Below are 14,787 nucleotides of genomic sequence, written 5' to 3'. Positions count from 1 at the left end.
AATAAATAACAAAATAAACAACCAGAAAATAACATCAGCTATTGTCCAAATTGTCATTTTAAATATTGGAACAACATTTTACAGTTTGTGCATCAATATTAATTTCCAACCCCACATGTATCTTATTTATGATTATGTGGTCATTCGTTCATTCATTCATTTATTAATTTTATTCACATATATATCAAAAGATCCAAGTATAAGAATATTACATTTTGTATTTACATCATGTGAACTGGGACACCGTGGGAAGCTGAAGAGCTTTTCAGAGCGGCCCAGACACAAAGAAATAAATACCACATGTAACAATAACGCAACACATTTTACAGTAAGACAAACCCAAAAATACCCCCCCCCCCCCCTTTTCAAGCATTCACAGTCTCACACAGAACAGGTTTACATAATAAGCACATTGATCCACAGTCTAACTCACACACACTCGCATACATAATATAAAATAATGTTAATATTAATAATAGTGTTAATTCGCCTAACCTAAAACTAATCTAAGCCCTACTCCTAACAAGGTCCAAGTGGTCTAGTCACCAACAGTCTTAAAACAAGATACATATGGGCAAAGAAAAGGGTTACAGCATTAATTCATATTTGAGCATATTCCAGTAGCAGTAACCTCCTAAATCTGTTTTTAAAAACATGTACAGTTGGTCACTCCAAAAAGATTTAAAATGGCATATTCTGACTTTCATTTCCTGGTAAGAAGTGGCTGGCTGAAGTGTCCTTTTTCCCATAAGTCAATTCTGTGACGCTTGTTCTTCCCTTTCGGGTAAAACCCCCTATCTTTCAAACTCCATTCCGGCACTTGAGCCTTTCCGTTTCAAAATATTCCGTTTCAAAATATTCATAAAAACTGGAGGTGTGTCATCCACCGCTGTTAAACAAACTGCCCTTTAGATGACAAAGCATGAAAACAGCCATAAACCAACGAACAATACCGAGACTCACTTGTCCTGTTGAACCAGAAATCCTCACCACATACACACTGACGCATGCACAACAAATCAGACTTCTCACAATTAAAAACAAACCTGATCCTTTCCAAGTAAATCATTACAATTTAAATTTAATGGATGAATTTTGGTTGAGGTTTACTCAAATCAAATTTATAGCTTCAATTTGCATTCATCTTCTTGTTGTTATATTTAAAGTAACTCCTCGGATAATAAATATGAATTGTACATAGTTCTTGTTCTTATGTGTACATGCTGATGTTTAAATGTGTTCATACACAGACCAGGCCTTCTCTAGATTCATCTAATTATGCATATGAAGTTTTACAAAATGAGGACACACCCATACATGTTCTCAGGCACACACACCTTTAGATGCATTTAGTTGATGATAGACAGAGCATGACACAAAGAGAGCGGGAGGAGCAGGCATCCATGGCATCTGTGGAAACATAAGAACACATACATGTTGGTGTGTTACAGTCGAACAGAAAATGGAATAGTTAAATGAAGGAGAGCGTTCAAACCAGCCTCTAAACTGGAGAATGATGGTAGGAATTAACATATTTCACTGTAGGTAAATTGTTAAATAAATGCTTTATTGTCTTAGAATATAATTAGGCTTAAGAGTTATATAACTTTAAATCTTAAATGTGGTTCTGGTTTTGTGTGTTTATTATCACTTGCTTACCTGTCAGTAGTCTATCAGCAAAAAACAGACTTCACTGCTGTAAACGTGTGTATTACATGAAGTTGTGATTTACTTCATCATGTCTGTTCTGAGCTTATGTTGTGGTTGTGTCTTATGAATTTGTTTTACACTGTCACAATAGAAAGTTATGGTAGTTATTTATCTGTAGCCTGACTTATCACTGGTGAAAAGCACAGGGATGGCTACAGTGGTGATATTAAAAACATCAACAACTGCTGCTGTTTGGGTGTCACAGCAAGCTAGTAAAGTGAAAATAGAGGAGCATGCACAGAAGCCTAATAGGATTAGGACATCATTCATTTTTCAGTCAGTTGTCCATTTGCTTCCTCTATTTCATATTATGATTGGGTTTTAGCCAGAAATGTTACAACAAGACCAGTTTATTTATCAGACAGATCCATCTAGGAATACTTTCCAATCAGGTCAAGTGACTGGAGTTATGCACACTAACTCACGAACTCACATGGCTTCAAAAATACACAGATATATGCTCATATTTATGTGTGAGGTACTGGTGGTATATTTATAAATTCAGTTCAATTTTATTTTATTTGTAGAGCCCTGTATCACAACAAGGTTGCCTCACAGGGCTTTACAGAATTAGTTGCATATGAAAACAGTCAAATAAACAGTATATGAAGGAACTGGATAAATGTCCTGGGCATCCCCTGTCCTTTCACCCTCCTTCTCTGCAAGGAAAAACTCCAAAAATAGGACCAATGGCCCTGTAGTTTACCGGCACTTCCTATCTCTTATAATGGGGAAATTTTTCAAAGTCACACCAAATCCAGAATCAGAGCCGGACCCAAATAATTTCACTAACTTTTGTTGACATCATCATAAAGAGCCTGTACACCAAGTTTGAAGTCACTCGGAATTGTAGTTTTGGAGAAGAAGACGATTGAAATTTTTGTAACGGACGACAGATGACGACAGACGACAGACAACGACAGACGATGACAGATGCTGCCGCCGGAGGCTGCATGACAACAATAGCTTACAGCCTATCGGCTGGTAAGCTAAATACCCAGAGGGAAAAAGAGAAACCTCGGGGAGAACCACAGTGAAGGAGAGATCCACTCCCATGGACAGACAGGCTATAGATGCACCAGGACTGATGCAGATGTAGTTCCAGGCTGTAAAGATGCAGTAGGGTGGGGGCACATGAGGGGGTCCATCTAGTCAGATGAGACAGGTGAGGGTGGGGGAGGAGGGCCAGGGTCACATGCATCAGGATCAGGATAAACTTCATTGTCCCATACAGGAAATTTGTTTTGGACAACAGTGCTACACATTGCTGCATTCACATTCGGACAGATACAATTACAAAACAACTCAGTCACAAAATCATTAAGTCAGCATAATCACAATTATGCATTACTCCTAGTCCAGTGGTGTCAAACTCATTTTCTTCTTGGGGCCGCATTCAGCCCAATTTAATCTGAAGTGGGCTGGACCAGTAAAATACTAACATCATAGCCAATAAATAATGACAACTGCAAATTGTTTTAGTGCAAAAAATGACATTCAATTATGCCAATATTTATGTTTACAAACTATCCAAACAAAAAGGATGTGAATAACCTGAAAAAAACAGAATTTGTTAAGAAAAATAAGTACAATTTATCAATATTATGCCTCGACTTATCATTTGTACATGTGCACACAACATGTAGTAACAGGCAGAAAATTGTTAAAATTGTACTTAATTTTCTTCATTTTGTTCAAGTTATTCACATGTTATTATTAAAGGATAGTTTGTTAATGTAAACATTTTCATAATTTAATGGTTTTTGCACTAAATCAAAGAGAAAAAAAATCAGTGCTGTCATTATTTGTAGGTTATTATGACATTATTTTTGAGTTTGATGCCCTAACTTACACTTTGCAAATTCATCCCACGGGCTGGATTGGAACCTTTGGTGGGCCAGTTTTGGCCCCCAGGCTGCATGTTTGACACCTGTGTCCTAATTCATATATTGTACCCTTCCCTCCAAGAAATATGTGTAGCTTGAAAGCCTCCAGAATTCATTTGTGTCTTTCTTAAACCTCATTAGCCATCCACACCCAGCAGAACCAAATACATGATGAACTCTGCCATCACCAGCTCCTATGACACCCTGCAGCCTATGTACGAAGACCTGGATGCACCCAAGGTATTAGATGGGAACCTTTTCTTCAGCTGTTGTCAAGCAAAATGCCTGTGCTGTCGAAGTATTTTTGCTGTCTGGTATTTGCAAGTTATCTCCAGTCTTCATCTTTAGAGGATTCAAATATATTAACTGTGATGTTTTTCTCTATTTTAAGCCTGTTATAACAGATGAAAGCCAGCCGGAGGTTAAAGTCAAGCCTGTCCCTCGTCCCAGGACTAAATTAAAATTAAATGCTCAGTGTAATAATATCAACTCTGCAGAACAAACCAGCCGTCCACCAGTGAGTCATAGATTTTATTCAATGTGACATTATTAACACAGGTAACTCTTGACGGTACGTTTTATTATTTTTCTACGTCTTTTCGTCATCAGAGCTCACGCAGTAATGAATATTCTGAAGACTATAAGAGACCTCGCCCTGTTCGTCCACCTCCCTCACCACCGAAGAAGACGCACCAAACATTTAGTAAACCTTCAGAAACTATTGATGGTCACTGCACGAGCTCAAATACTGTGGAGGTACATGATTATAACATTGTCAACACAACAATGAAATTACATTTTAACCCATAAAGACCCAGTGCTACTTTTGTGGCAGCTTCTAAATGAATTTTTCTCTACATTCAAACTTTTTTTAAGTGATTTATCACTATTTATGATAATATTCACCTCTGTATTTGTCATTTTTCAGTGTAAATCATGCACTTTCCCATAATGAATTCACTGATCATGTGGATATTCAGGAAATCTCATTGTAAATTTAAAGGTTATTATATCAGAAACAGAAAAAAACTGAAGTAAAAGTGACTTTTTCAGCAAAGATATCAATAATTGAATGCAAAAACAAGTGTCTCCATCCACTCATTCATCAAACTCCCTGAGTGTTAGTTGTGAAAATCAATGTTGCAGAAGATGACGTTCACTACGGCGCCTCTGAACGTCCAAATGGGTCATATCTGATGACTATGAAAAGATGACAAACTATACTTTACACCAGTTATTTACATGCATTGATAGGATTAGTGGATCAACAGGTATTAAACATTTTAGATTAGTGGATGCTTTTGGTCACCGGTGGCTGTTTGGGTCTTTATGGGTTACACATCTTGTGAAAGAGCATTATGGTTTTATAATAATGAACACATTCTCACAAATTGAAGCTATATGAACTTTAACCTTTTTCATTTCTGTAGACATCCAATAGTGAAACACCACAGTTTTCTACTCTTCCTCGGCCTGAACGCCCCCCTCTTCCCTCTGTATATTATGGAGGAAAACTTTCTGTTTCTAGGCAAAAATCTGAGGTACAGAGTTTTTAGTTTGATCACATCTTCTATATCAAATTTTACACAAAAATCAAACTCATAACAGTATTTTTGCATATTTTTAAATTACAGACCTGTAATAGTGAGGATTACCAAAGAGCCAGTGAATTCTCCACCTGCTCCAACCAACAATCTCCCGTCCCACCTGGTCCATATGAAGATCCAGAGATGCTCAATGGGACAAACCATCAAACAGTAAAGTCCTACTTTATAATCAGTGGACAGAAAGTATGATTAGCAGTGATAGAACTCAAGTACTGTCAGTTTTAAGTACTTGTATTTAACTTGAGTATTTCCATTTTACTCAGAAAAAATTTAAAATAACGTACTTTTTGTCCAGTTTAATAAACTAAGGATTCTTCCTGTATGGGTTGGGTTTAAATGTTGTCTTTAAAAATCTTCTTGGATTTACTAGAAAAAACAGTATCATCAGCATGAAAACAGACCTGTTTTTCTGGGCTTTTCTGAGATGCATAGTTCCCACAGGACAGTGATACTACAAACATAGATGATCTTTCACAGTAAGATGCATTACTGTGGATTAAACTACACAACACTATGTAAAATTGCTCACATAAGCTTAACCTTAAGCCCCTAAAAACAGAAAAATGTAACATGTGCATTAATGCAGCAGTAAAACAAATCAACAACATCTTACAATAGTAAAACCCAAACAGGAACCATTTTACTGCAAAGACTACTTTTGACTTTTCATTTTGCTGATAACACTGGCTTACATACTAATAATGTTGCATGGAGAATCTTCAGTGTTGTATTATTACATTTAATGGGTACATTGATGCATAGTCACTGGTTCCCAGAAAAGGAAAATGCTTTCAGTTGGTTTGTTGTGTCTCTTATGTAGGTGTACGTAACAATGTGAATATTTTGGACTTTCAGGTCAAAGACACTGACAAACCTGCAGTTCCACCCCGTCCCCCTCAAACCAAGCCCGCCTACCTGTCCTCTGGCTCATTGTTTAAAACCTTACCGTCACAGGTATGACAGCTATCGCGGACCAGACAATTACAGGAAAGAACCGTATTTCAGAAGGTGCCAAAATAGCAACATGTTATGAAACACAACATACTGGACACTATCTGTTTCTCTGTCTGTCATGGAAAATGAAAAACATCAATATAAGTTCAGTCAGCATGAAATGCAGATTTTTAAAGTATGTGAGGCTCTTAGGAGACTGCACAGATAAAACATATACCTGTTCCTTTGTTTTAGTGTTTGGAACTAAGAGAAGGCAGCAACCATTTTGTCTATTTCAAAGTATTATCTTCAAAGCATTGACTTTACATAATGCTATGGTTAGTTATTTAATAATAAATAATAATACTCATAATGATACATTTTATATATAATACACTTTTCATTCAGTGAATCTCAGAGTGCTACAATTGAAAAGGACAGATCCCCCCATGAAAACATGAACATTAACAGTTATAAGCCTTTTTAAACAGATAATATTTATTCACAAATACTTCTTAACATATTGTGGCATGTAAACTTGATCTTCAGTCTAATACATTTTTTATTACAGATTTGTATCTAACTACGTTTAAAGTATCCAGATTAAGCATTTGAATGTTTGGGGTTTTTTTTGATAGAAAGTATGTACATCTTGTGACGACAGTACTCAAACAGTTCCTGCTGCTGTAACAGAAATATTTGTGTGTATGGTTTCAGGCCAGACCTCCCCCTCCTCCATTCAGTCCGCCACCCCCACCTTCAGAAGGCACTGAGCCGCTGTACACTGAAATACAACTTCCTCCTTACCTGCATGTTCTACCTGAGGATGATGATAAGATGGTGAGAAAGATAGTCCACATTGATGTGCAAAATACATCTGTGTTGCTAATGTAGTTTGAAAGACGTGTTACAAAAATGTATGGAAGTATAAAATCCATACAACACAGATCAGAACAAGCAACATAACAATTTACACACACCTTGTAATGTCTAGTGGACAGACAAATCTGTAGTTAGGTGCTTGTATGTTCTAATTGAGGCCATAAATCTGTTTGCCTTTATCTTTACTAGTCGCAACGGAGCTCAACTCGTCATTCCCATTGTTGGTCATCACAAAAACAGAAGATGACAGGAGGCCCAGAGGTATGACTTACCTGGTTCAGTTCACTTGTAACCCTCGGCAATCTGAAGCTTAAAGCAGCGTATGACTTTCATCACAGTTTTTTTTTTTTTTTTCAAATGTGTTAAACCTGAGTGATAGCCTAATTATTACTAATCCATTAGTCTTTCTATGCTTATGCACCTGAATCAATTCACTCACGGTGAGCAACTTCGAAGATGACTCCATCAGTAGCACAGTCTGCTTGTTTACATAACAAACTGAAACGTCACTCAGACCTTTTCAGAAATTTTGTCCTGAACTGCATTGTGGGAATGGGAATTCCACACAGCAGCAATTACGCTGTCTCTTTGTGAGTGTTGAACCCAAATGTCCCCTTTACCTCCATCCAACGACTATACTCAGTCTTTAAAACAACCCTGGTGGACTGTATAATTTTACATTGTAGAGATCTGGCTTATTTTCTGGCAGAATCTGCGAGAAACTGCTTTCGCTTCCCACAATGCACTTCACAACAAAAATTCCAAAAAGGCCCGAGTGACATTTTGGTTTGTTATGTAAACAAGCGGACTGTGTTTATGATAGAGTCATCTTTGAAGTTGTTCACCGTGAGGGTAATGATTCAGGTGCATAAGCACAGAAGGACAGATTAGCGTTAATTAGGCTATCACTGTGGTTTTACAAATTTGAAAAAAAATTTGTGATGAAAGTCATACGCTGCTTTAATGATATTTAAGACATTTAAGGGATTGTGTGTAGTATGGATATTCCAAAACCTTAACATGAGCAGGAAGTCACAAAGTTCCAAAACCATCAACGAACCAACACTATCCAAAGACTGTATCACTGAACAAAGAATAAAGTTCAGGACTCATTACTCCCCCTAGTGGTCACATAAATCCTCAGCCCATCAGTGTGAATATATTCTGTTCATATCTCTGCAGTCTAACACACTGGCATAGGTTCAGAGTTTATTCCTAACAATCTATTGACTCATGTATTTTAGGACATTTTTGTTTTTAAATTTCAAAGTACAAATACAACATATTGTCCCTTTAAAACAGATGCTCTTTTAATTGCACAATTATTGATTTTAAATACATTTTTCAAATCGGAACAAAGCTAGAAAGAGATTTTTAACCAAACGTGAAAAAAATGTGAGTTTGAAAATGTCGCTTCATCCCTTAGGAAATCACAGAGATGGTAAAATGGCTGAAAATTGTGTCGAGTAAGTACAAATTTACATTTTCTACTGCATATTGTGTCCTGACATATAAAAAAGACATTTTGGTGTGTGCCATCTTATTTTGCAGACTTACAGTAATATATGTTATTCCATTACAATATAAATCCAATGTAAATAATATATACATAAACATATATTTTAATAGACCGGATCCCTGTACACATCCACTCACTGTATGAAACTCCAATTTGTACTCTGTACATGTCCCAAACCCACTCTCAACCCATTGTTTGTCCTTATCTCTAGCCAAATGCTTGTTTATATTAGGTCTGTGTTTAAGTGTGTTTGGGTTTATGTTGGAATTGTACGTCATGAGCAAAGAAAAACCGAAGCCAAATTCCTTGTATGTATTCACATACTTGGCCAGTAAAGCTGATTCTGATTTATGGAACATATGCTAGAAATAAACCAGTGTCTCCAGTCCCTAAATTATTTGAAGGTATACATTATCTAATTGATGATCTGTCTCAACAGGATCTGATAACATGGCTCTATCTGTGTACGGCGCCAGCATTGAAGAGGAAATAAGGTAAAAACACAAAAACTATCAATGCCTTCCTAGAAATTGGGAGAATTTCCCTGCTGTTAGTGTCATGTGACAATATGTATTCAATTCATTGTATACATTTTCAGAGAAACACTAGTAGAACAATATGTGACCCACAATGATCTAGTAAAATATACTACGACAACATAACCTTATATAAATAAAAATGGAGTAATGTAGTAAAGTAGGTACTGGAGGTAAGGCCTAAAATACTGAAGGTCCATGTAAGATTTAGGGAGATTTACACTATATAGAATAAGAAACCGAAACACATCGGAAGTACAATTTGTAGGACGTCCTTTTCATGTGGATTGGAAATATTATCATGATAAATATGTTCATGACAGTTGTCAATAGTTCACAATAAATGTCAAATCAGCATTTCTTTAAAGGCTGATTTTTCTTCCTCAGAGAGCATTGAAGAATGGTCAGAATACAACAAATATTCCAGAATTATAGAAGTAAAAAATTTAATAAATAAAAATATTTATTATTTAATAAATAAAAACATTTATTGCAATGATATGTAGCACAATATTAAACCATATTAGGATATTCCTCCTTTCTGTTTTGTAGTCCAGCCCCTTTTAACAACTGAACCACCTGAATTCAGTGTATACTAATTAGTATACATTGAATTCAGGTGGTTCAGGCTTTTATTCATGTAGAGTAGGAGGCTCTAAGTGCAAAATGATGTTTTCTTCACATTAGACCTTGTTTATATTGTGGGTTGAAACAGACATGTTCCTTTTTTCTTGTATTGGAAGCAGCATCTAGCCTTGGGGTGCATTACTGACACCCACTATGTCAGAGGTAATATTCTCTCAACTAGGACTAGAGCAGAAAAAATCAAAACTGGTCTTTTTTTGGAGGCCAAAAAGGAAGCAGACTATTTAACTGGATGTAATCTACAACTTAAGTGCAAGATTGTCACTATTTATCACACATTGAACCTTTAATTTAATTTAATTTTTTTTTTAAGTTAGTAAGGTCAAGAACCAAACTTACAGAGAGCCTTTTCTTTTTCTGTCCCCTGCAGATCCTTTAATCAGACAGCCATGAATGTGAAGAAGGCCCTGCGTCTGTACAACCTCCTCATGATGAAGCGCTGTGAGTGTTTGCGGGCCCACATCTCAGAGCTGACCTCCATCGCCAACACACTAGACAAAGCGCAGAAGACGTCAAAAACCATGAACATTGCTGGAGGCACCACAGGTGCAGTCGGCGGGGGCATTGCAGTGGTGGGCATTGCCTTGGCTCCAGTGACCATGGGGGCCTCGCTGATTGCTACTGCTGTTGGGGCTGGTATGGTGGCCTCTGCAGGCGGCATGGGTGCCCATGGTGCCAAGGCCAGAAAGAAGGCTGTCAAAAGGAGTACAGTGGAGAAATTAGTAAATGAATACAAGGAAAGTGTTGTGGACATGGAACATTGTTTGAATTTTATCCTCTCCGGGATGAACGAGCTTCGAAGGTACGACATTGCCAGGTTACAGAGGGCAGGAGCCCAGCCTGATGCAATAAAGATGGCACATCTGTCACAGTCTGTGTTTGCCAGTAATATGAACAGTTTCAGGAAGAATTCTGCTGCACACACAGGGGGAATGTCATCGGAATGGTTGCTCAAGAATTTTGCAAAGGAAATGGATCAGTATTTTTCAGAAAAGGATGGTGAGAAACTCAAGAAGTCACGCAAAAGCAAGTTTTCTGGTCGAGTGCGCCTGCTCGCTGAAAATCTGCAGGATGAAATGGAGTACCTGAACCATATGTGGGAACTGTTTTGTTGAATTAAAGAAACTGTGCGGTTGTCATGTCTTATGTATGTGTATGTGTGAGTGAGAGCTGCTTTTATAATGCATTCTGTCTGGTGATTACCTGATGCCTTACATTCCAGTTATATTTTAATAAACACATCATATTGTAAACTCCAATGCCTAAAGTATAGGCTTTATCTCTATTAAAAAGTTTGCTGAAATGCTAGTACATTATATCTTCTGGTCAGGTACTATTTCATGTACAACACTGGCGGATTAACAGTCAGCCTCTGTGCGCTGCGGAGGGATATGGTGTGTTCATGCTGTAGCCGTATATTACCGTCGCTCTCCGCCCTGCGCCATTTTCTCCTTCGCGGAACAACAAACGAATAACAGCATTGAGGGACATCGCTCTTTTGGCCGAAATGGCAGTGTAAACGTGTGCAGCGACCCAGCAGCAGCCAACAAAACAGTGCATCCAGCCAGTGCACTGAAGTCACTTCTAATTCAGCAAAATGTCGTAAGTATTGTTCTATTTTTGTACCGTTTTGATTGTGGTTAAGTGTCTGGCCTAGTGTCTAGTCTGGAGCCTCAGTCACCAGACGTAACCTCGAGGAATGAATATATAAATTTTAATATGACAATTTTACATTCTGAAAAGATGTTACATACATACATACATCTGTTTGTATATAAATATATTTTAAAAATGTGGTAAGATGACATAATGCCGGATACACATTGCTATATTTTGTAGGTGCGATGAGCCGTAAAACTGTGTCAATAGATAGCCTAGAGACGACATTTAACAAAACGGTTACATTTTTATTGAAACAACGAAGTTGTCCTTATGACAGATGATAATGTGATAAATGCCAACGTGGCAGTCGGGGCATGGCTCGTTTCCTTTTTGTTTCAAAATGGCGGATTGAGAACAAAGTGTGTCTGTGGGAGGAGGAGGAGGAGGGTGGTGATGGACTCTGTGACCCATTTGGAAACAAAATGACGTCAGAGTCATAAGACTAGTAACTGGGTTGAAACACGTGACTTGCAGCAGGTGTATTGCAGTGATGGGGGCAGTATTGTGGTAAAATGAAGACCGATAGCAATTCTACAATCTGCTGCCTTTTTTTGTCAAAAATATAAATTTTTTTTTTACAATGTTTTGTCTTTCTCAGGTCCTTCAAGGAAACCCTCAGCACTGCTGCATTCGACAGCATAAAAGAGTTCGACGCTTTCCTATCACTGTCACACACCCCATTTGTGACCAACAACAGCCACTATGACCATGATGATGACAAACTCACAGTTTGGCCTGGAAGACATGGAGGCCCTTCTCTGGGGGCCTTCCTCTCCCATGGCTGACCCCATGGGCTCCATGATTTTCCACCCTGACCAAGAAGAACAACACGGAGGAGCCTCACTGGAGGGCGGCACGTCGCCCCTCACCTCCTCATCGCTGTCTTCTTCTTCCTCCCCTCCTCCATTCTACTCTCCTCCTCCCTCACCGCCTGCTGTCCTCATTCGTGGGGACAAAGTTGGGCCCGAGTCAGACCTGCTCTCCCTTCCCTGGTTGGACCACCCTGGTCAGCTGAGGTGCTCCCAGACGGTCGCAGATGACGGCAAAGGTATAACATGAATTAAAATAACACAATAGTTCAGAAGTCACTGAAAGTGTAGCAGTATTTTAATATGAAGCCCCTTGTCTTAACCCACAGAGGATGCGTTTGGTGACCTGGACTGGATGGCTCAGAGGGTGGACCTGAGCGAGTTTGACCTGGACTCACTCATTGGCTCCTGTAGTCCTGCCGAGGAATCATCCAGTACTCCAGAAGACCTCCTGGCCTCCCTCGACTGCCCCATGGAGCTTGACTCCCTACCCACTCTGTCAACCCCAGCACTCACCAGTTTTCCCTCTGCTTCTCCTGATGTACCTCCACCTACTTCTCCAACACTTTGCTCTGATACCTCTGTTGTCCCTGCAGTTGAACCTGAATCCATAATCGAGAGGCAGGAGGCTCCATCTCCTCCCCCATGTGTCCCAGAGCCCCAAGAGGAGCTTGAAATCAAATCTGAGCCTGTTTCCCCAGACCCTTCCTCCCCACTGGTAGATGCGTCTTCCTCCCCTACCTACACCCTGGACCTGGGAAGTGAGGTGGATGTGTCAGAGAGTGAAGTTGAAATGTCAGAGGTGAAGCCAGTGGTAGCTTCAGTCATCCCTCAGGTCCAGAGGCTGGTACTCTCCCTCTCACCAACCCGCATTGTCCTTGTTCTGGCTCCCAAAGATGAGCTCGGGATCACCACCACCACTGTAACCACTACATCAGCAGTTGATGGATCCCCTCCTCCAGTCTCCCCTTCACAGAGGTCCACCAGAGGCAGGCCATACCCTGAGCCCAAATTTAGAACTGGTCCGTCCTCTCCCAGCAGCCCCAGCATCAAAGTCAAGTCCCTGCGGGGAACAGGTGGAGAAGAAAGGCTGCACTTCAAGGCACCGAAGGACAAGAAACTCAAGAAGATGGAGCAGAATAAGACTGCAGCCACCCGGTATCGGCAGAAGAAGAGAGCTGAGCAGGAAGCACTTCTCTCAGAACATACTGTTCTGGAGAGGAAGAATATGGAGCTGAAGGAGAAGGCTGAGTCCATGGCAAGGGAGATCGAGTACCTCAAAGAGTTGATGGAGGAAGTCCGCCTGGCCAGGATCAAAAAAGGTCTGAGTGCTGACCCCTAGTGGTTAAACTGAGAAATGACATGAACATGTGAAATGTGAAGTGGAAAAGTAAGAGAGTGGGCTCTGTAGATGTTTTTCTCTCTTAATGCTGGGTATCAGTATGTTTTATCCACACAGCATGTCTTTAATGCATACTCTAAACAAGATATTGTCTGTCAGAATACTTTTTTAGATATCTAACCTGGTATTAAATATTTAAGCTGTTATATTCAGAGTAGTTCTATAGAAACAAGTATTTTCCATTCAGTATGATAACTTGTGTGTTGTAAGTATATTTAATCTACCCTTGGACCTTATAAACTTTGTATTAGGATGTCTTGTAAGACTTTTATGTATAGCTTGCTGGTATTATAATGTATCAACTTGAGAATCTGTATTAAACTCTTAATAAAGAGTCATAACCCTAATTGCTGGTGTGATCTTTATACTGTGATTGTTGGATAAACAGCCTATTTTTTCTGTCCAGCTATTCAAAGTAATGTCCATATGCAGATGTTACGACAATGTGAGATACAAGGAAATCAGCATTATCAGGTGTGAGCAATATGTCAGATTTGAAATGAAAAAATATGAGAAATTGTACAGAAGTAGACATGTATATCCATACAGCCAACAGTGAACCTCTTGGATGGGGGCATTTGTACTAAAGTGATGAGTGAGTGGGAAAATAGAGTGGAAGTTGTAACTTAAAGGGTGAGATAAAGACACCAAGGTATTAATAGACCATCACCAAGTGGTATGAAATATATGTCAAAGTGTGCGAGGCCAGTACTGAAAGATCACAATGGTAGGTCAGGTCTGCTCAGACCAGAGGACTGACACGTTCATTATAAAAGAAAGTAAGGATTGTTTTCCATGTCTGTCCAAAAGATAAAATTGTCCTCAAGCCATAACTGAGAGACTGGCCTGTATGTTACTAAATATAGTCAATATAAAACACTTCAGACATCTGATGAGTAAAGACACGAGGACATCTGTGCTTGAGTGGGGCATTCATCACGATGAACATTATTGGTTTGAAACATGCGTTTACTGGCGCTAAACTCTGTCTACCATCATGGATTCAATTTACATCTCATAAACTGATTACAATCACAAATACTAAATGTCAAAGAGAGAAATGACCACGCATTTGGCCTCAATGAACATACAGAGAATAAAAATACAGAAGTATGACTATCCCACGTCTGGGAGTAGTGAGTAAAACTAGTTTCTTTTGCATGGGTGCCCTGGGGCTAAACCCATGTATTTAATTA

General features: G+C 39.0%; 2 protein-coding genes across 2 annotated transcripts; both read left to right on the top strand.

Annotated features, from left to right (window-relative positions):
• The first annotated feature begins 1,365 nt into the window (after positions 1-1,365).
• Positions 1,366-10,977, top strand: LOC115423491 (uncharacterized). Its single transcript, XM_030140329.1, has 12 exons — positions 1,366-1,519; positions 3,738-3,836; positions 3,988-4,113; positions 4,206-4,352; positions 5,027-5,137; positions 5,231-5,353; positions 6,059-6,157; positions 6,854-6,976; positions 7,208-7,279; positions 8,445-8,484; positions 8,977-9,031; positions 10,089-10,977. Exons 1-12 carry the CDS (start codon positions 1,514-1,516, stop codon positions 10,831-10,833), a joined length of 1,746 nt encoding a protein of 581 aa, XP_029996189.1. The 5' UTR covers positions 1,366-1,513; the 3' UTR covers positions 10,834-10,977.
• Positions 10,978-11,148: 171 nt separating this feature from the next.
• On the top strand, positions 11,149-13,938 carry atf4b (activating transcription factor 4b). Its single transcript, XM_030141164.1, has 3 exons — positions 11,149-11,320; positions 11,979-12,428; positions 12,519-13,938. Exons 2-3 carry the CDS (start codon positions 12,083-12,085, stop codon positions 13,529-13,531), a joined length of 1,359 nt encoding a protein of 452 aa, XP_029997024.1. The 5' UTR covers positions 11,149-11,320; positions 11,979-12,082; the 3' UTR covers positions 13,532-13,938.
• The last annotated feature ends 849 nt before the right edge of the window (positions 13,939-14,787 follow it).

This window comes from Sphaeramia orbicularis, chromosome 8 (assembly GCF_902148855.1).
Source record: "Sphaeramia orbicularis chromosome 8, fSphaOr1.1, whole genome shotgun sequence".
Classification (NCBI taxonomy): Eukaryota; Metazoa; Chordata; class Actinopteri; order Kurtiformes; family Apogonidae; genus Sphaeramia; species Sphaeramia orbicularis.
Note: the sequence above shows the minus strand (reverse complement) of the source record. Positions and strands in the feature narration are given on the sequence as shown.